At 54.1% G+C, this 21,526-nt stretch overlaps 1 protein-coding gene across 1 annotated transcript; it reads left to right on the top strand.

The window, feature by feature from the left end:
• Positions 1 to 7,173: 7,173 nt before the first annotated feature.
• On the top strand, positions 7,174 to 17,915 carry ALX3 (ALX homeobox 3). The gene is made up of 4 exons (XM_003892352.4): positions 7,174 to 7,461; positions 12,879 to 13,195; positions 16,197 to 16,325; positions 16,719 to 17,915. Exons 1-4 carry the CDS (start codon positions 7,185 to 7,187, stop codon positions 17,025 to 17,027), a joined length of 1,032 nt encoding a protein of 343 aa, XP_003892401.1. The 5' UTR covers positions 7,174 to 7,184; the 3' UTR covers positions 17,028 to 17,915.
• Positions 17,916 to 21,526: the final 3,611 nt, after the last annotated feature.

The raw sequence follows: 21,526 nt of genomic DNA, 5'->3' as shown, positions 1-21,526 counted from the left end.
CACAGCGTAGAGAAAGCCAGGACACACCTTGGTCCAATTCCAGGGTCTCTCCAGTCTTTCTCAGGATAGGCAACATGACTGTCATTGCCCAGTAATTATTTGTGACAGTTGTGAACCTTTGACTCCTCTTAACCCATCAAGATAGCCACTCCTGACCCAATAATTAGCATTAGAACCTTGCCTTTGAAGTCAGGCCACTTGGATTTGAATCCCAGCAGCACTTATCCGTGGTGGGATACGGGGGAGTTTCTGAACCAGTAGTCGGCCTCCAGGATGACCTTCAAGGGGCCTCACCTTGTATAATCCTCTCTCTCGTGCTAAAGTAGAGCCGGCCAGTGTGACCAGCAGACTATGGCAGCAGTACTGGTGAGTGAGTCAAGGCCAGGCCATAAACAGCACTGCAGCTTCCACTTTGCTCTCTTGGGCCATCTGCTGTGGGGGAAGCCAGCTACCAGGTGGTGGGGACACTCAGTCAGCCCTGGGGAGAGACTCACGTGGAGAAGGATGAAGGCCTCCAGTCAACAGCCTACACCAACTTGCCAACCATGTGAGCAAGCCACCTTGGAAACAGGTCCTCCAAGCCCAGTCAAGCCTGCAGAATCCTGTAGCCCAGCCAAGATTTAACTTGCCGTCCTAAGAGACCTCAAGCCAGAACCACTCAGCCAAGCTGCTCCTGAATCTCTGACCCACAGTCACTGCCTATTGTTGTTTTAATCACTGTGTTTTGGGTGATTTGTTATGCAGCATTAGACAACTAACACGCAGTCCAATCTCAGTTTCTTCATCTGTAAAATGAGAATATGAACACCAACTTTATAACACTGTAAAGATTAGATGAGATGGTGTTTTCCTGGCACATGGTAAGTGTTCTGTAAATAGTAGATTTTATCATTATTACCTACCCTCTACCTCTCCTTCCCTGGAGACTCCAGAGGAGTCTGGAAGCTGGGCAGAGGCCCTTCTACCCTCTTATCTTGTTTTTCTTTCAGTTCCTTGTAAAGTTCAGGCCCAATCTCCCTCCTCTCTCTTCCTCCAGTGTAGGAGCAGACCCTGGGCTGGGGTAGATGCTTCTGTGTGACATGGTGAGGAGCTCCTTCCAGAACTCTGGAGTGGGTTTCACTCACATTTTTCAGGGTGTTCAGTGGTGTGTGTTTGCATTTCCTTTGAAAGGCTCCAAATGTGATAATTACATACTTATTAGCTCTGTAAAATAACAAATCTGGAATCTGCACTCTGGAACCAATGGATTTCCTGGTGAAATGAGTTCAAGGGGTGCCCTAGCCAGCATTCCCTGTAAGAGTCAAAATATGGCTACAAAAGGCCTCACAGACTGCACCGCCCTGCCCACGTCACTCATCTCTGCCCTATCCATTCAATTCTCCACCTCGTGACTCCCAGCAAACAAACGTGCTTTCTGTTGTTCTTCCTGGAGGTGTTCTTGTTTTTGTATTTTCTTAATGTATCCTGCCGGTGTGGGTCCTGGGTCCCCCCTTTAGAGTAGGGGTGCTTCCCTGGGCCTGGGGCTTCCTCCGTATCTCCCACTAGTGACTCGGTACTTCAAGCTGTGCTTGGCAGACACTGCAGACCCAATGCCTATAGTGCCATTCTCCCCACCCCGGAGTTTAGTCTCTAGATTCTTGTGGACTTTGTCTCTCTTTTCCCACCCCAACCTCTCTTCTTTCTCCAGGCTCCAGGAATATTCAACAAATTGAGTTCCCTGAGCTTGGCTTCCTCGCTTTCACTCTTGGGCCATTGTCTCTGGAATGCCCTCTCTCTCTGCCCCTTAGTACTCCTCCACCCAGGCACCCCCCACTCAACTTTCCAGATTCCCAGATTCAAACTTAAAGCATTCCATGACCAGCTGCCTCCAGCCCAAAGCTGGGACAGCTGCCCTTCTCCTAGCTCCCAGGCCCCCTGTGCTCTCCCACCCTCAGCACAGTCACACTCCATGGCGTAAATGCCTGTTGCTTTGTGTCTTTCTTCTGCTATCTGGAAAAGCCCTGGGAGTAAGTGGTGCTCTCTCAGGATCTGGTCTCACTGTGTGCCCCACTATCTGGCACATGGCAGGCAGTCAATAAATGCTTGGTGAATAAAGGAATGCATAAAAATTAATCAAACTGTTAAAATTGCCAAAAAGTCTAACCTAAAACAGAAGGGTCTGTTTTATATCAAGAAATAGTTCATCAAAAACTCCTCTACAAAACTGGGCGTGCTGGCTCATACCTGTTATCCCAGCACTTTGGAAGGCTGAGGCAGGTGGATCACCTGAGGTCAGGAGTTCGTGACCAGCCTGGACAACATGGTGAAACCCTGTCTTTACTAAAAATACAAAATCAGCAGGATGTGGTAATGCATGCCTGTAATCCCAGCTACTCAGGAGGCTGAGGCAGGATAACTGCTTAAACCCAGGAGGCAGAGGTTACAGTGACCTAAGGTTGCGCCACTGCACTCCAGCCTGGGCAACAGAGCGAGACTCCATCTCAAAAAACAAAAAAAAACTCTTTTACAGAATGACTTCTCTATGGTCCATGCCAGCACTTGCCACAGAATCTATTCACCTTCACACAAAGGCAACAGGTCAAACTCAGGTCTACTACAGAAGAGACACAGCTCCACCTCTCTGGCCCCTCCCTCCATTACAACCCAATCTCAGTGAGCTGGGCAGAGAGAATGAGCAGAAAACCATAGGTTCAGTGGTGAATTCAGGCTCAAGAAACATGTGTATCATTCCTATCACATTCATTCCCACAAAGCTGGAGTACAGACCCATTTCTTCCCATTTTCGCATAAGAACCTGTAGCACAGAGAGGTTAAGTGTCTTTCCCAAAGAATCAGATCACATCGATGAAAGAGAAAAAACTTCCCAGAAATTTTACTCCAAAGCAGACTTCAGCCTGGGTTGTTAGAATCACAGCCAAGGAGTCTGGGTGTCTACAACACAAAGTTTTTTTCTTTTCTTTTCCTTTCCGTCCCCTCCCCTCCCTTCCCCTCTCCTCTCTTCTCCTCCTCTCCTCTCCGGTCTCGCTCTCCCTCTCGCTCTCTCACTCTCTCTCATCATGAGTGAGGAGGAAGCACCAGATCCACAGGTTTATTTACCATTCCTCAGCCTGACCTTCCAGGAAGAATATCACTAATGAGAAACAATCTTCTTGGGTTCCCAAACCCAGAATTTTTATATGAATCAATTTAGGATTTCAGTATCTAAACAGGACAAACATAATACCAACTGTCTTTCCTTTGAAGGAAAAAAAATGCAACTGAGTTTTCCCTGTCTAAAAGAAGTTTTGTATATGTCAAGCAAATCTCAGATCTGAGGTTACCTTTTTTCTCATCGTGCCGATCCCTTCTGGAAATCCACTGGGGGGGAAAGGAGCGCATTGTCCTTCCTGTGGTGCAGGCTGAGGGAAGTAGAGAATGAAAGGGAATGTGGTGCCGTGGCTGATGTTTCTCTAAATGAAGAATTGACCTTACAGTTGAGGCCCAGAGCCAGAAACTCTTCTCACAAGACCAGATTCTACTCTAATTCACATCCAAATGATGATTTTCTTCAATGTGGATGAGACACTTCCATTCCAGCAAAGTGTAAGCACTGTGAAGGCAGGGATCACATGTCGTGTGTGCCACTGTATCCTGGTACCAGCAAATGGGGATCACATGGTAGGCTCTCCTATTAAATGAATGAATTAAACATTCAGCCAGTGTAAAACAGCTAGTAAGTATCATTTCCATTTAAAAGGTAGCTCTTCTCAGCAGATGGAGAGGGGTTTTGTTCAGTTTTTTCATTATAGGGCCTGGAATTATCTGGATCTTGCCATCCACTCATCTCTTACTCCACGGACAATTTTTCAGTGACAAATGCTGTTATAATTCAATTGGTTATTAAACAGCATGAATGGTGAACTCACAAATTATCTTGAAATTCTGCCCCACATCTGGTTGTGTTGGTCATAAACCTCTCAAGTGTTAAGCACTCTGTTTCATTTGGTCTCAGCTTAGCAGAAACCACCCTCCACCTACTGTACCAGCGGCCGAAGCTAGGCATGTGAGTCTCGACAGATGTCATCTGCTGATCGTGAAAGCAGCAGTGCAGTGTCCTCAGGCCACTCTGGCCTCAGCCTTCCTTTCCGGGAGGAGTCCCAGCTTTCTTCTTGGGAAAATGAGGGTGCACAGTGGAAGATTTCAGCTTCGTTAACTAAAGAAGGACTGAGGAGTCATGCGGAGTGGGGGACCGTGGATCTGAGTATAAATTCTGGTTCTGGCACAAACTGGCACAAAAGAGCCAAGAAACCCCATTTGTGCCTGAACAAATGGCTCCCTCCTGGCCTCAGGCTCTTTCTCTAGAAAACAGGGTACCTATTTCATTGAGCTGTGAGGATTAAATAAACCAATCTTAGACAGGCATGGTGGCACATGCCTGTAATCCCAGCTATTTGGAAGGCTGAGGCAGGAGAATCGCTTGAACCTGGGAGGCGGAAGTTGCAGTGAGCTGCGATCATGGCCACTGTGCTCCAGCCTGGGCAACTGAGGCTCCATCTAAAAAAATAAAATAAAATAAAATAGAAATTAATAAAACAATGTATGTAGAATACATGAGCTAGCACCCAGCACACTGTAGATATATGTGTTAGCTGTTGTTTTTACCTATAATATGAGGGCTTTTGTGGCACTCCATGATCTCCCAGCCTCCCTAAGAAGGAAAATTTATTAACTCTGAGATTGCTGTTTTTGAGTTGCTATGCACCTGCTCCATCAAACTCTTTCCAGACCACACAGAGATAGATAAAAGTTTGCATAAATGGCTTAAAAGACAGTGGAAGTCTCCTCCTAGTGTGCTGATTTGTGTGGTTTCGGAAGAAAACTCTCCCAGGAGGGGCAACTCCACTTACCCACAAAACTCCCATGTAGTCTAGGGTTTTCTCTCTCTTCAGTTTAATTGGTAACACCATCCCAGCATGGAAATTGGCTCTGTTCAGAGAGTGGGAGCATGTCAAGAGAAACTTCTGGGCTTGAAAGTGGATGCAGGTCCTTGCATCTCTCTGCTCAGCTCCAGCCTTAGGCCCATTCAGTCTGAAGTCAGAAGCTTTCTACCTAATCAGTGATGGAACCCACTGGAGATGGTAATCATCCACCATCTGTTAAATTAATACAGTGCATCAAAACACGAATGTGTTGCAAATATCCTACTTCCATGTGTGGCCCACCTTTATGATGAGGAAACTGAGGCTCAGCAAGGTTGTCATGGGAGGCAAAGACTCAGCCTTTGATTCAGGCTGCCTTGTTTAAATTGTTGGTGACATTTTCCTGGGTGATATTTGCATCCTCCACAGTAAACTGCTTGATAATTCTGTTGAATAGAATAGGTATCCTGAATTGACTTCCTCCTAGAAAGTCAACAATATCCAATTTCACAGGTACAGGCAAGAGAGAGAGAGAGAGAGAGAGAGAGAGAAAGATATCCAATCAACAACTATTTAAAAACCTTATTAATGGGCAAAGGTGATCGATTGAAATTGGTTGCCCAGAGCTGGATCCACTAGATCCTGGAGAAAGGATCCCTCTGGTGAGGCCAGAAGGGAAGCTTAATTTCAAGTCAAACCTCTCTCTTGACTAGAAATACCAGCCCCAGGTGCTCCCATCTCTCTGGCCAGTCTGCATTCCGTGATTAGGGGCCCTAATGGCCATAATGCCTCCAATGTGGTGTTGAAACCAATAAGGCTTCAGAGAAGTTATGGTATGTTTAATAACGGCTTAATGACTCCTTGTGAGATGCAAGGCTTCTGGTTCCTGTTTGGTCTTGATTTACAGCCCAACTCTGGCTGAGGAGCCAAGAAACCCCTTCTAAGCCCCCAGCGGAAGAGGGAGGTGTTCACACCAGGACTCTTGGATTCCTTTAAAAATTGAGAATTCAAATGAAATACAAATGATGTTGACTCTCCACCTCTCTTGCTAGTCTCGGGGGCATTGAAAATAAAAACAGTTTAACCCAGCCCTACAGGCTCCTCAATCCATGGGAAGCGAGCAGGGTCCTCAGCTCCTTGGGTGTTTCTCCCCAGATCTTAGGTAGGGTGGTGGTTATTTCTCTTTTCCAAAATTCTAAGCTACTGCTCTAATCCTGTTTCCTTTTGGCTGGGGAGGCTCAACTCTTAGAATATGCAGTTCTACTCTCACCCCTTCTGAATCGTCAGGCCTGAGGGAGCACAGCCCTGAGGTCTGAGCTGCAGACAGTCTCTCCAGTGGATCCCCAGACACTTGGGTCATCTGCCCATTGAAAGGCATTCACTCCAAGCTGCTGCCAGAGGAGACACCAGCCCTTCTGCTCATCCTCCACCTGTTCCAAAGGCTGCCCCGGCAGGACACTGTTCAGTCCTGAGCTGCCGGTGGGAGTCTCCTGTCTGCTCTGGCCCTGCCTCTACTTCTGAAACACACCTCAAATACATAGAAAGACCCAGAGTTGGCTTGGCCCGACCTCCACAGTCAGATGAGGACACTCATGATTGGCTCAAGGACCCATAGCTAATGAACGATAGTGTCCAGGCCCAAGCTCCCCAGCACCCCCATTCCCAGCTTAGATCTGCTTCCACACAACACTCCCAATAGCTCCTTTCACTGTGAGAAACAAGAGATCTCTAAGGGAGGTGTTTTTTTGCTGAGGCAACATTTTGTCCAGCTCCCAGTGGAGACCCAGGTAAAATTGCAGCCTAAGGCCTGCCTGCCTGCCTGCCCAGGCCCTCATCCCAGGCTGATGTCCGGAGTCCAGGCCTAAAAGTGTTTGGGGGGAATGCCCACACGGCCTCACCCCTCTAGGGGCAAGAGCCTCTAGGCTGGATATCAGGACCACGGGTGTGCTCTGAGCAAAAGACTCACCTGGATGGGTAGACAAAGGGATTCCGCCCTAGAGAGGAGGCTGCTTCATCCTCTCCAGAGCTGCCTGGGACTGGGCTCTGGGTGAATGGGGGTAGGGGGTTCCCGGGCTCCGAGGGGTTAACCCGCACCGGGCCACACGTGACGTGGATGGTTCCAGCATTAAGTCAGAGGCGCGGCCCCCTCGCCTGCCCCCCGCCCCCCGCGGCGCGCGCCGCTCCCGGGGGCTCCGCGCCCCCGCGCCCAGGTCCCTCCCCCTTGGCGGGCGCTCACAGGCCGCGCGGGCAACGCGAGCCCCGGAGGCCTGTGTGCCCTGAGCCGGCATGGACCCCGAGCACTGCGCGCCTTTCCGCGTGGGGCCTGCACCCGGCCCCTATGTGGCCTCGGGGGACGAGCCTCCGGGCCCGCAGGGAACCCCAGCCGCTGCGCCTCACCTGCACCCCGCGCCGCCCCGCGGCCCGCGGCTGACCCGCTTTCCGGCCTGCGGGACCCTGGAGCCCTACCTCCCAGAGCCGGCCAAGCCGCCCGCCAAGTACCTGCAGGACCTTGGGCTCGGCCCGGCGCTCAACGGCGGCCACTTCTACGAGGGCTCCGCGGAAGGTAACGCGCGGCGAGGGGCGTAGCGCGCAGCCCGACCCTCTCTCCTTCTTCCTTACCCGGGCCCACCCGGGCCTTCCTGCTTATCTCTCCCGCTCGCCTATTTCTCAACTTTTTGCCTCTCTCGCCTTTCGCCACGGCTCCCACGGAAGCCGAGTTGGCGCTGGCCCGGGTCAGGCAAAGGCCAGGGCGGGGCGGGAGGCTGAACCACCGTTCCTCGGCGGCGGGAATGGGAGGCGGGAGGTCGAGGGAAGGTGCAGTGGCGACGGCCCGGGGTCCAGTCGGGGCCCGAAAGCAGCCGGACCTGGGAAGGAGAGAGCATGCTTTGCCGAAGTTGGACTGGAACTGCCACCTACCCCGAAGCCCAGACCGGGCAGAGGGCTGTGGAGCCACACTGAGACCTGACGAAGAAGCGCGGCTTTTGTGTCTGGCGCCCTTTGAGGGCCCTGAGGCTGGGCCTCGACCTAGAGTGGCCAAATCGGGGTAGGCTGGGGACTGCGGCCTGGCCTTGGCCCGCCTCTCCTCCCCGGGCCTATTCTTCACAGGAAGGGTGCTGCCTGTGCGGCAGACTGGCACAGTTTGGCCGCGACTGGTCGTGCAATGCCAGAGCTGTCCTCAAGACGGAATAACTATTCTTATTTCGCATACTAAGCTGGCCTCCCTGCCGTTATGCACGATGATAGCCGCCCTTCTGGCAGTCTTGGCTTCCCTGCACTGGATCATCACCGCTGGGCAGTCAGGAGCAGCTCTGGGCAACCTAACCCCCAGGCGCCGCGGGCTCCCGGGCCGGTGTCCTGTGCTAAGGCCGGCCGAACTGCGCGCCGGCACCCGAGAATGCGCCTGAAGGCAGGGGCCTGGCAGGCTGATGGGCAGCTCTGCCACCGTCCGCCGCACCCTGTGACCTGTAAGGCGTCTCGACGCCCAAACCGCACCTACCTTATCTGCGCTGCCATATCCCGCAGCCTAGGCCCAGAGCTGGATCCTCCAAGATCCGCCTCAACCCCCTGCCGCCGCCCGGCTGGCGCCTCGCGGGCCTCCACGGGGTGGCCGGGCATCTCCAGCTTTCGCCCAGCCGGGGCGGTGGGAATGTGTCGGGGAGGGCGGGGAGGTATGTGGGGGTCAACGGAGGAAATGAAGGAGTCCGCGGAGTTTCGTGTCTGTGCCCTTTGAAAGAGGCTCTCCTGATAAAAACCACAGTTGGGACTTAATGAGAAGCAGTTGGCCTGGCTCCTCTGATCCCAGCCAGACTGCAGCGGCCGCGCAGCGCGGTGAGCACCGCCAGGAACAGGTACCCGGCCTGGCTCAGCGCTCCGTGTCGGGCAGGAGCCACCCCCACCGGGTCCGCGTCCCTGTTAGGCGCCCCGCACCCGGCACCGACCGCTCGGGCTCCCGTACCACACCGGTGCCGCGCGAACTGCAGAGAGCGCTGGTGGGGAACGAGCGGCCGGGAGGAACCCAGCACCCTGGGATCCGACGGCAAGGGTGTCCTTGACAACGAAATACCGAGAAAGAAAATCAAAGAAAGCGAACAACAACCAAGAAAAGGGGAAGAGAAATTGAACAAAACAACGGAGAGCGCGGCGGGAACGAGAGGGTAAATGGCAGTGGGCGAGCTGGGATGAACTGAAATGAATAAATGAGGAACGAACGAAGAAAAAAAGCAGGAGCAAGATCGAACGAAACGGATAACTAGAGAAGGGTAAAAGGACAAAGAGGGAGGGAGCAGACCAAACAAAACGGAGCATGTTTAAAGCGTGGAATATATCAAAATGAGAACAAGGGGGATAAGAAAATTAACGATTTCAGTTGAGCGGAGGACAGGCCAGACGAAAGGTAGGTAGGCAGGCAGGTGCGAGCAGAGCCTGGTAGAGATCCCGGCGGCCGCTCGCCTGTGGCGCTCCGGCCGGTGTTGGACGGGTGGCCAGCGTCCCTGCGGCAGAGCGGACCTCCGCGCAGCGCGGCGCGGTGGAGCCTGGCTGCTTGGGGACAATCAGCCCCCAGGGCCGCGCAGCCTACTCTGTGGGAAGTGGCGGACGAAGAGGGAACCCGCCTTATTTCCCCGTTTTTAAAATAACCGGCTCGGAGTGTTTCCAGTCCATACGAGTGAGCGTGCAGCTGCGTCCCATCTGCGGCGCGATGTTTCACGAGGCTGGGCGGTTGCGCGCCCCAGAGCCTGGCGCACCTCGCCCCTCTCCCGCCTGCCGCCCGCCGCCCGCCGCCCGCCGCCCGCGCAGCCCCAGGCCGCCCTTTGCTGAGAACGCCCAGCCCTGCTCTGAACCCAGGCTGCGTACTGGCGCTGCCAGCCACTCTCGCGCCCTCCGCGCTTGGCTAGTCTGTCCCGGAGTTTGGCTCTGACGTCGAAACACGCCCTCGGCAAGCGACTCCTACTAGAGTTTTGCCCGCTGCCGCTGAGGCCCTCAGCCGGATGACCCGGCCGACCGCCGTCGTCGAGGAGGGAGTCCCAAGTTCTTAGACCCGGGCTGAGGCTTCTGGGCCAAGGCTGAGAACCCCCAAGAAGGGAACCGAGGCCTCACCGGGGTCCTGCCCCTGGCTTTTATGTCCACGCTGGCTTTGAGTCTTCGGGGGGAGCTGCAGGAGCCTGGGCCTCAGTGAGCTCTGCAGGTCGCGTAGCGACCCCACAGTGGCCGGAGGAAACAGTGTGGCGTGGAACAAGGCTGCGGCGAAATGTGAAAGCTGAGGCTGGTCCCGCTGCCTCAATGGATGCCTTCCGTGGGGACAGTGGAGCACTCAGGCCTGCTGCGGCCCTGCTTCCTGTCTGCACAGTGGCTTAGAAGCAGCTGCTGGTAGGGGCTCTGGCACTCCTCCGGGTGAGGGGTGCTCAGGGTGCGGCAGGCCTGAGAGCTGGGTCAGGGACAGAGAGCTCCTTTACTACGTTAAAATGCTCCTGGCTTTCACGCCCAACAGCTGCTGCTGTGGTCCTGCGGGTATGCAGGCAGAAGACACCCCAGCGCTCAGTCTCAGGCTGTCTCCAACATGTAGTACCCCACCTTAACCACCCAGTGTCTGGATCAGGTGCAGTGACTCCTCTGCACAGCCCATACACACCTCATATGTGCCCCATCCTCAGCAGAGCAGCCCTCTCTCCTTTACAAGCTTAGGTTCAAGCTGCTGGCTGCTATTCCTGGCCTGTCTTTCCTGGCTTCCGCCTTCCATTTATCCCAGTTCTATCCCTTTCCTCTTCTGGGCCTTGCTCCTCAGGAGGCTCCTCTGTATTCTCTGAGGAGTGTCCCTCTCTTCCAAAGTAGGGGGATGCCACCCTCCCTCTTTTGTCCTCCAGGTAGATGAAGGAGATTTCAGGGCAATGACAATGAGGGAGAGAGCAGTTCTGTGGTCCCCTGAGAGGGCTGTAGACTGGGAAGGCGTGGGAGTTGGGTAAAGGTCAGCAGGCTTGGCCTCTTCCTTGGGGAAGCTGTTCTGAGAAGTCCTACTGCACTTTCATCCCTTGTCCCTGGCAGCTTGGTGGCTCAAGGTCAGGAACACAAGTCCCAGGGCCCCAGATCTGGTCACTTCCTCTGGGCAGGTCCTATTGAGACCCAAGAGGCAGAAGAGCAAGCCCCAGGGCTTTGGAGGGCCTCTGCTGGGATGTCAGTACTATTGAACCCCAGCCCTGACCCTCAGCCCTGAGCTACCCTCACCCCTTTTCTGCCTGGAGTCCAGCACAGCCTCCCTACGAACCCAAGACACCAAGACTCTTCCTTCTCAGCCTGAACATTTCCATGGCCTGCTGTGTGTTTGTGTGTGGTGGTGGTGGCGGCGGCCGGGATGGGGGGCAGATTTCCCATTCCAGTGTCCCTAGTCTTCCTGATCATTTTCAAATATTTTGTTCAACTTCTGTGAGTCTTCCTTCCTAAGCTTCTGTCAAATGGAACTGCCCCTAAACCGGAAATGTGCTGGCCGAAGAATGGAAGTCAGGGGACTGGAACACCTGAGTTGTGAAGGATGGGCTACCTGTGTACAGGCTGGGCATGGTCTAAGGCTAGGTAGCCCTGCCTGACTCTCCCAGTCCTCCAGGACCTCCAGGACACACACTGGAGCTTATTTCATGGCCTGGGTAGTCCTGGAAAGTAACTGACCACCTTCCAGCTGAGGGGGACCCTGCCTGATTTGTCCTTCGCAGTGCAGACAGGGACTCATCAGACCCAGATCCTGAGAGGCCCATTCCTCCAGTCCCATCCTCCCCCAACCACAGCTGTGATCCCGACACCAAGTCCTGGGAAGAAACTGCCTCTTGTGCCAGCTAGCTGGGTCTCCTCAGGGCCAGGCCTCCACTGGAGATGGGCCCAGAGCCAGGCAAGAGGCTGTGTGAGTCAGTGGGGCGTCTTTGTGGCGTCTCAGCTGCCATCCCAGTGGACTGTTGAGGAGGGATTTCATGGGGACGCTACTAGGGGTCCTCGCCAGAGGGAGAGGGCGTGGGCAATCAGGGTGACCTATTTTTCACCATGCTTTGTCGGTCGATCCGCCGTGGTGAGGCTCCGCCAAGTTTCTGGAGTGAGGGTTAGCACGTCAGAGTGGGGCTGCTGGAAACTGTTCCAGTCTGCAATCAAGTACTTCCCTGCCTGTTAAACACAGGCAATGCGGGAGCAGTCAGAAACTCCTGAGGAAGGAGGGGGTGGGCAATGATGGGAATGATGGGGACAGGGGGCCATGCCCTGTTGTGACACTGGTCCCCAACTCTCCTTCTTTGAGCACAGCCTATCTCAGCTCTGCTTCTCTATAGAAGGAGCTTAAGTCCTTGCCCAGACACCACAATTTTAGGAGGAATGGAGAGAGGCAATCCCTCTGGAAGCTTCTTTGTCCCATCTTGCCCTTCTTACACCAGAGCTGGGGAATTTGATATTGACCTGAGACTGGGGGTTCAGAGAATAAAGTTCAGCCAGACCAGCCAAAGGTGGTCTGAGCACCCACGTCCACTGCCTGCCTGGCTCTGGGAGCAGTGGTGTGGGCATAAGGGCCTGGGAACCAAGGCCTGCAGAGTTAGGAACAAGGAAGCACTTTCTGGCAGGAGCGGGAGATGTCAACCATCCCATCCTCACCCCGCCCTCTGCCCCCATGCTTGGCCTTCCCAGGGTGGTGGTCCTGCTGCGGCGCCAGTCCTCTCCCGTCCCTATGGAACGCACTACCACAGAGCACTTCCCCGAAATGAACCCCACTCTGGCCCCAGCAGATCCGCCCAGACCACAGAGCACATAGTTCCCCAGGGCCCCCTCCCCAGCTGGAGGCTCAGCAGGCAGGCCTCTAAATGCCAGGCTCCCATGGAGGGTGGCCGCCTGGGAGGACGGGAAGGCAAAAGAAGGGGGAGGCGGAGACTGAGGCGTCAATGTTCTTCCCCCTCCCTCCATTCCAACCCACAAAAGCCCCTGGTTCAGTTGCCATCCTCCTTTTTGTGTTCTCCATTGCAGCTGAGGAGAAGGCCTCCAAAGCTGCCAGCTTCCCCCAGCTGCCCTTGGACTGCCGAGGGGGCCCCAGAGACGGGCCCTCTAACTTGCAAGGCTCCCCAGGCCCCTGCCTGGCCAGCCTGCGTCTTCCTCTTTCCCCGGGACTCCCTGACTCCATGGAGTTGGCCAAGAACAAGAGCAAGAAGCGCCGTAACCGCACGACCTTCAGCACATTCCAGCTGGAGGAGCTGGAGAAGGTCTTCCAGAAAACCCACTATCCTGATGTGTACGCCCGGGAGCAGCTGGCTTTGCGCACAGACCTGACCGAGGCCCGGGTACAGGTGAGGGCGCTACGGGGATGGGGCTTTCTGGCTGCCTCTACCACACAGTGACCAGACCCTGGAAGGGCTGGGAGAGGTGGGCACTGGTGCCTCCCAGAGCTACCTTTCCCAGGGGCCTGCCTCAGCCTTCCCCTCCTGGCTCACCCTCACGTCCAGCTCTGCTGCAGCCACAGGCTCTTCTGGCCCAAACTGAGGCTTATGCTTGGGTGTAAGGGCGATGGCCTCTGGGAGCCATCACCTGTGTGGGAGTCCTAACTCTGCCACTTACTGGAGGTGATTTGGGGTATGTTAATGAATCTCTCAGTCTGTTTCCCAGTTCAGGAAAAGGGAATGATGGGACTGGCTGCGTAGGGACTACCTTGAGGATCACAGGGATGGCCACATTTTGGAAGCGGTGAAGTGCTGAATACACATCAGGGCTGCTCCTGAGGTGGCTGCCTAGAATGGGAGGTCTCAGCCTCCTGTCGGGAGGTCTCAGGGTGAGTGATTCTCAAAGTCGTCAGGAGCCACCGACTTTGGGTCCCTGCCAGCGCTCAGACCCTGGCTGGGAAAGGCTGACTGGGAGCCCTTCCCCACCCTAACAAACTCCCCCATGGAGACTAGGCACCAGGGCTTCCCAGAGGGGCTGTGGCCAGTTTTACATGAGGGGAGCCCAGCCTGTGGGTAGGTAAATGCTGAGAAGGGAGGAAGGCAAGGGAAGCCCACATCCAAGCATGTTGGAAGTGTCAAAGCACATGAAGGTGGCAGGCAGGCTGGGGATGGGGAAGGAGTTTCAATAAGAGTCTGGCCCAAGAGGAAGATGGCCATTCACTGGCTTGCATTGAACCGGCTCAGTCATAGCAGGCTTCCCGATGCCAAGCAGGAGGCACTGGGAGGGGTGGGTTGGAGTTCTGGGGAAAGGTGAGGAGGTGACCTCTTAGGCGGAGGAGTCTCTCTCCCACCATGGAGGAGACTTAGCAGGAACAAAGCTCATGCTATCTTACCCTGCATGGGGCCCTTCCAGATACTCTTTGTGAAGGCACTAGGGCAGGAGACAGTCCTGGCAGGATATGGGGACTGGCAAGCCAGTCTGTAAAGAGGCCAGGCGCTGTCATCTAACAGAGAAGGCCCTACAGCTGCATCCAACAAGATGAGAGAGACTTGGGCTATTTCCCCTTCTCTGCTGAGTCCTCCTGCCTCCCTGCTCCTCCCAGGTGGCAGCCAAAACAGACTTCCAAGACTGTCCCCCAAGACCCCCAGGGGCTGAGGTCATCAGGGCAAAAGGCCCAGCATTCAAGGCAACCCCACATGATATAAACCATGGGAATGGACCATGGAGTTACCTCAGCAGGCCTCCGGGGTGTGGTCTAACCAGCTCTTCCCGAAGCAAGTGTTTGTGGGAGGTGGAGAGCACTTCCTCTGCTCCTCACCTAGGCCTTTTCAACCTGAGAGGGTGCAGGAGTAGCCACAAGGCCCTCAGCCCTAGTCTAGAAGCTCCCTGAAGGACGGAGACCCTAGAGTAGGAATGTTTTCTCTGGCAGGAGCATGAAACCCACCCATACACCCTGCCCCATGGAAAGGAAGAATGAGACTACACACCAGACAATGCAGAGGGCAGCTCCAGAGCCCAGGGGAGGCCTACAGTGGGATCCCCAGGGGAGAATGGGTGGTGACAGAAAAGTAAGTCCCAATAGCCAGATTCACTGGCTCCAGGCTCCCTCATCCTCCCATAGGGGAGGGAGAGCAGAGAAAGGAAATCCAGGCAGCTGGGCAGGTGGGGGTGGCCTTTTGCTGACCTTGCTGCAGGCCTGCTCTGTTATCTTGGCAACCTGGGAGCTAGGAGGATGGGGTATGCACAGCCCCTTCACTGTTGGTGCCTTACCTGCCTGCATGAGTAGGAATGACCACAGGGGCAGGGAGCCTGAGAGGCTGGGGTGGGATTTCTCATCCCAGCTGGGGTAGACGGATTACTGACACACACACACACACACAGCTTCTGTTGTGACTCCCAGCTAGAGATCCCTGGAAAGCAGGGGTTGTTTTTGTTTGGCTGGTTTTATTTTGACATTGTTAAATTTAGCTTAGAGCCTGACACATGAATGTTGATTAAATGATAGAAATATAAAACATATATACCAATACACTTAAATGTAACAGTCACAGCACATATACCAAACAACAAATTCATCATAGATATGTGCACAGATGTGCACAACACACAGATGTGCCACCCCCATCTGCCAAGGGCTCACAAATAAATGGGAGAAACAGATTCCAAAACAGATCATGGTAATGGAATGGGGTGAGTACAAAGAAAGGTCCAGGGTATTTTGGAAGTCCTGTGGAGGATGCCCAGCATGGATGTATATGTTGAGGGGATGAGTAGTCCGGGAAGAGAAAACCTAAGCAAAAGATGGAAGGAGCAAGATAGCAGTGTGTTTTGGAAGAGCTGGGTGGGAGCTTGGGAGGCAACCAGGAAGAATCTGATGTGTTTGCCTGGCAGGACATGAGGCTGTGCAGAGAGGCAGGGGCCTTATTAAGAAGCTATGCTCTGGACCAAGGTCTCCGGGGAATCACTGAGGGTTTAAACAGGACCATGACCTGAACAGAAATGTCTAAGATTCCTTGGATGCTATGAGGTGGGTAGCTTGGAAAAGGAGATGAGGCAGGGAGACTAGAAACCCAAAACATGTGCACAGTATACCCAGGAAGTACCTAGGGCCCCTGGGGCGCACAGACGCCCCCACAACACCCTTACTAGACACCAGGCTGGAGGACCAGAGTGACTCGACCTAGAGAGTGGTAGCTGAAGGCCCATGGGGCCAATTAACCCGCTTTGGGTTTGGGCCTCTCCCAGGCTTCCTCCCAGGCTTCCCTGGCCTGGATAACAGTGTGGATTAACAGTTGAGATCCTCCATCCTGGAGCCTGCTCCCCATCCCACAAGAGGACACAACCATCAACTATCCCTAGCAGGCTCCTCTCCTCAAGGCTGCCCTATCACCCCCACCAACCTGCCCCCAGGTCTGGTTCCAGAACCGCAGAGCCAAGTGGCGGAAGCGCGAGCGTTATGGGAAGATGCAGGAGGGGCGGAACCCCTTCACCGCTGCCTATGACATCTCTGTGCTGCCCCGCACTGACAGCCACCCTCAGGTAAGACCCCAGCCCTACCTGAGCCAGGGCTTGGCCGGGTCACCAAAAAGAATATGAGCTCTGGCCTGAAGAGACCTGGAGAGCGTCAGGGTTCTGTATGACGGTGGGTATACCACTTCACTTCTTCCTCTGCAAACCGGGGCTCTTGCCTGTCTCCTCAATGACGCATGCGGAACACAAAGGAATCACAGAAGAAAATTTCATTTTGAGAACAGTGGCAGGAGCCTCCTGAGATGCCACTGCCAGTGTTGGGGGTGGGAGGGGGTAGATCTGAGCCAAGTGGAGGTTTCCTGGAAAGTTTCTGGGACCCCAAGGACAAAGAGAAAGCCCCTGGGTAAGGAAGTCAGCTCCTGAGGCTGCCGGCTCATGGGCCTTCTTTCCCTCTCTTTTCAGCTGCAGAACTCCCTGTGGGCCAGTCCAGGATCCGGGAGCCCTGGGGGCCCCTGCCTTGTGTCTCCAGAGGGCATCCCCTCCCCATGCATGTCTCCATATTCCCACCCCCATGGGAGTGTGACTGGCTTCATGGGGGTGCCAGCCTCCTCTGTGGCTCACCCTGGCATCTACTCCATCCACGGCTTTCCCCCCACCCTGGGGGGCCACAGCTTTGAGCCCTCCTCAGAGGGCGACTATAAGTCTCCAAGCCTCGTCTCACTCAGGGTAAAGCCCAAGGAGCCACCTGGCCTTCTGAACTGGACCACGTGATCGGTAGCATGGACCTGCAGAATGAGCTGCCCACCTCCTTTTCCATTCCCAGCCGCTCCCAGCCCACCCCTGCCTGGACACCAGGGAGGGAGGACCTCTGCCTCCAAGCCCCAGATGGTTCTGGAGGCCTGTGGGAACAGCTGGCACTGTCAGCCCCAAGCAGGGAACACGTTACAGGGTCTTTTCTCTTAGAATAAGGTGGGGCTGCCTTGGAGAAGGGGCTTCAAAGCAGCCAGGACTCTTCCTACCACCGAGTCCCCTCACCTGAACTCTGGGCTGGAGGCAGGGAGACACTGCCCTGCTGCCTCCAGACTTTGTCCAAGTCTGTTGTCATCTCTCCAGCTAAGACAGCTTACTTGGCTTATCGTTCAGGGAACCCAGGAAAATGGGAGGAGAACGCAGAGTGGACTAGGGGAGCTCTTCATGATGAGATGGAAACCAAAATGGAGTCTCCCATGATGGGGTAGAGTCAGCCCTGCTTCCCCTCCCCACCAGCAGGGGGCGCGCTGGCATCTGACACTAAGGAGGGCGTGAACGCCAAGGTCAGCATAGACTAAGGCACACTGGCTCCTCAGCTCCAGCCACCTTCACTCCTGCCCTGTGCCTGCACTCCCAGCATGCCATGCAGTCATCTTCCCCTCTAAGGGGGCAGAAATTCCACCAGAAATCATCACATATTTGGAATCTCTTCCATGGGCCCAGCCCAGAGCTATGCCATGGAAATGATACTGGATGTTGGTCAGAATAAAATAGATTTCCACAGACTGAGATCCTGATCCCCATTTTTGTAAAGACACGCTTTAAAAAAAGAAAGAAAGAAAAGGGAAAGAGAGAGAGAGAGAAAAAAAAAATGCTGCTCAGCATTCTAATAAAGGTGGTGGTGTTTTTTATACCAGGTGACTGTCTATCCCCAGGGCTGGACACTGGTTGCTTTGGGGCTGGTCTGTGTCCAGGATGCAGGCTGGGCCAGGACCCCTGAGGGGCCAGCAAGGAAGGGGAAGGTGGTCCTGCAGCAGAGCCCTCAAGGCCGATGCATGCCAGGCCGGGCCCTGTCACCTGCCTAGGGTCTCTGTGGCTTTGGCTGTGCTGGGAGGCAGGGAGAAAAGCTCAGTTCTAGGACTGGGTGCATGTGGCAGGGAAAACTGAGGGTGGGAAGGGTAGCAAAAAAGCTGAAATAACTTTGTGGCTAAACTGACAACGGACGGGAGGTAGAATGGAAGAAAGGGGTGCCCACTGAGGTTCTGTGCTCCCCATGGGCTGGGACCCCAGGGTGGTGGGAGTGGAGTGGCTTCCTTCCAGATGCCCCAGGAACATGTCTGAGCTGTGGCGCAGAGACAAAAGCCAGAACTCTTTCTTGTAGTTTCAGAGTATTACCCATTCTATCCTTCATCCCCACTTTCTGCCTTATCTCCGAAGCCTGGAAGGCAGGAAAAAGGTCTGGCCCTCCCACCCTCCCAGTAAACACAACCACATTGCTCAGAATTCAGCCTCTGCCAGCAGCCCAGCCACCCCCACCCCACGCCTCATCTTTCAGGCACAGAGAAACCCAAGCCCACAAAGACACATCAGGGCTGAGCTGATTCCAGAGGAGGGGGTGAGTCCCCCACCAGATCAGATTTCCCAGCCAAGACAGTCGCATGTATCCCCAGAGGAGTCTGTCTTCCCTCCCTTCCTTCCCCTTCCCTCTATACAAGGGTCTGACTTTTGGTGATTTCTTTCCTCTCGGTCCTGACGCTGGCTCTGAGGTCCACAGGTGTGAGCCCTGTATCCGGGAGGGGATCCAGCAGAAAGAGGAGAGTCAGGGTAGGAAGGAGAGACATCCCTGGCTGCCACTGATGAACAGAATCTCTTTCACCTGGCCAGGCAGTAATGAAATTGGGGCTCAAGCCCACCATTCTGACTTCAGGGCTCACACCGCTGTATGAGAAGTTTCTTCATCCAAGGAGTGATCAGCAAAGTTTTGGACCTTCTTCCCCATAAAGTCAGACGTAGAAAGAGTAGTTTGTTCTACATACATTTTGAGTACCAACTCAGCCTGGCAATGTGCTGGGTGCCAGAGATAGAGCGATGGTTGTGGAAAAATATCATTTTTTTCTGTCTCAAGAGGGCTTAGAAAGACGAAAGGAGGGAAGAGGAAAGGATCTGTGATAAACCCAAACAAAGAAACCAAAAGTGGGAGACAGGAGAAAAAATAAAGGTGAGCCAGAGGTCAATGAAGCAAGAGTGGGAGAAGCTGGCAGAGGCTGGCAGAGGCCAGGGGGGGACCCATGGTGGGATGGGGGGCTCTTAGGGGAGGGTACAGGGAGGCCAGAGACTGGCTACTGGCTCTCATCCAGGGGCATCTGCCCACAGCTCATATTTTTCTGTCCAGTGACAGCTAAATGAAGAGAAAGCTAACTTTACAACCGCCCACTTCACACATAATGAATATGAATGGGCATCCCGGAGCCTGTTCCGTGGGATTGTCTGTGAGGTGACAGGTCCTCCTACTGACTGGGCCATCCCAGCCAGCCTGTCCCCTGGCTGGGGCATGCAGCCCTTCCACCTGCTTCTCATTAGCTGTGTCCCTCCTCCTCCCACACACCCCTAAGACACAGCCCCCATCTCCAGATACCCCTGTCCCCAGCCTCACTCCAGAGGTAACCTCAGACCTCCGCCCAGGCCAGTGGTTCCTTAAGGCCAAGCCTGTGCTCTGGCCACTCCTTCTGTGAAGGGAAAGGGGAAATGGCCCCTCCTGAAATCCCAGCTCCTTTTGCTGAGGCTCTTGTCTCCCCCAGAGAAGATGCCAGAGCCCTAAATCTTGGTCCTGGCAGGAACACGGACACCAGGTCAGGACTAGAGGGCCACAGCCAGGGGGCCCATCAGTCCAGTCTGCCCACCTCAGTCAGCAGCTGGAAATGCTTCTCCTACGAGGCATTCAATCCTCCTTCCCCACCTCTCCCATTTACACTTCAACCTGAATTACAATCCCAAAGTGCAGACCCTCTGCAGCTCCAGACAGGAAGAGTCTAGCATGGCCAGCAACTGGGAAGACCCTAACATTTCCTTTATCCAGCAGAGGAAAGACATACCTTGCCCCTGCCCCAGTCTCCTCCTCAGGCTCATCCCAGCCATTTTCACCTGGAAGGTGGTGAGCATCAAGCGTTAGCTGTCAGAGCCCTTGATACTGATGCTGGAGCCCCCTTCCTTCCCACTCAGCGACTGCCGGCTCCTCCAGCAATCTCTCCTCCAATAGTAAGAGGCTGGGACCAGTGGGACCTGAGGTAAGCCCTTCAGACGTCTGTTACCTATCATGCTGTTGCTTTTACTTGCTCTTATGACTGTGTCTCCATCAACTGTGAGCTCGAGAGAAGTGAGAGAGTGTGGTATCCTAGTCACCTGGATATCCAGGGCATCAACCACAGGGCCTGGCCCCAACAGGCCTTCAAGGTGTGATGGCAGGTTGCTGGACGAGAAGCTGACTCTTCTGAGACGCCTCTGGATTCAGAGCAGCGAGCTAGGTCCAGGGGCTTTAAGGAGGCCTAAGACATGGTTCTGGTCCTTGAAGGGGATTTCTGTCTTCTAGGGACACAGGAAATGGGTGCAAATTCATAGAACATTAGAGTTGGAGGGGCCATTGCCAAGACTAAGAACTGCTACCATTTATTGTCATCCCTTGTCAGCCAGACCTGTAGGTTCATTTCCATGATCTTACTCAGTCCATGCAATAGGGCTATTATTAAACCAATTTTTACAGATGAGCCAGCTGAGACTTGGAACTTGACTAGCTCAAGGTCTCTCAGTGAATAAATGTCAGAGCCCGAACTGAAAGTCAGGGCTGTCTCACTTCCAAAGGGTGCTCCTGAGGCTGACTGTGCTAAGTGCCGAATGAATGTAACAGCTATTCTCCTCTGAGAAGTCAGCTCATCCAGGACAGACAAGAAGCCAGCTTTCTAGGAAATGAGCCTAACAGGTCTGGATAGGGCAGCCAACACAAGAGTCCTCCTGGGACCCAGAAGAGAAAGAAATTTAGGCTCAGGCTGAAAAGAAAAAAGACAGCAGCAACAGCCAAGTTACCCTGAGGAGGGCACATTCAGGGAACACCAGAGGCTAGCCCAAGGCTAAGCTTGGGTGGTCCAGTTAGGACCTAAAGCAATGGACATTTACCATGAATCTTTCATGCCAGGGATGATGCTAGAGCAAACAGAAGTATTGGCTGTGGTGAATAAATGAGCAAATGAATGCACTGGTGGTACGTACTGGTGGTAAGTGCTGGGGTATGACAATGACTAATAGCAAAGGGTGTGAGGAAGTGAAAAAAATGCATGTGCTGACAGAGGCCTGGATTTGAATCCTGGCTCTTGCCTTTATATGACTTTGGGCAAGTTCTTTATCCTTTCTGTGCCACAGTTTTCTCCTGTGCAAAATAGGGATTAAAATGGCATGTATCTTTCAAGATATTACAAGGAATATGTAAGATATTATACATCAAGTGGTTAGAATGCTGGCTGGCACATAGT

The sequence above is a fragment of the Papio anubis genome, chromosome 1, assembly GCF_008728515.1.
Source record: "Papio anubis isolate 15944 chromosome 1, Panubis1.0, whole genome shotgun sequence".
In the NCBI taxonomy this organism is placed as follows: Eukaryota; Metazoa; Chordata; class Mammalia; order Primates; family Cercopithecidae; genus Papio; species Papio anubis.
This window is presented reverse-complemented; position numbering and strand designations above follow the sequence as displayed.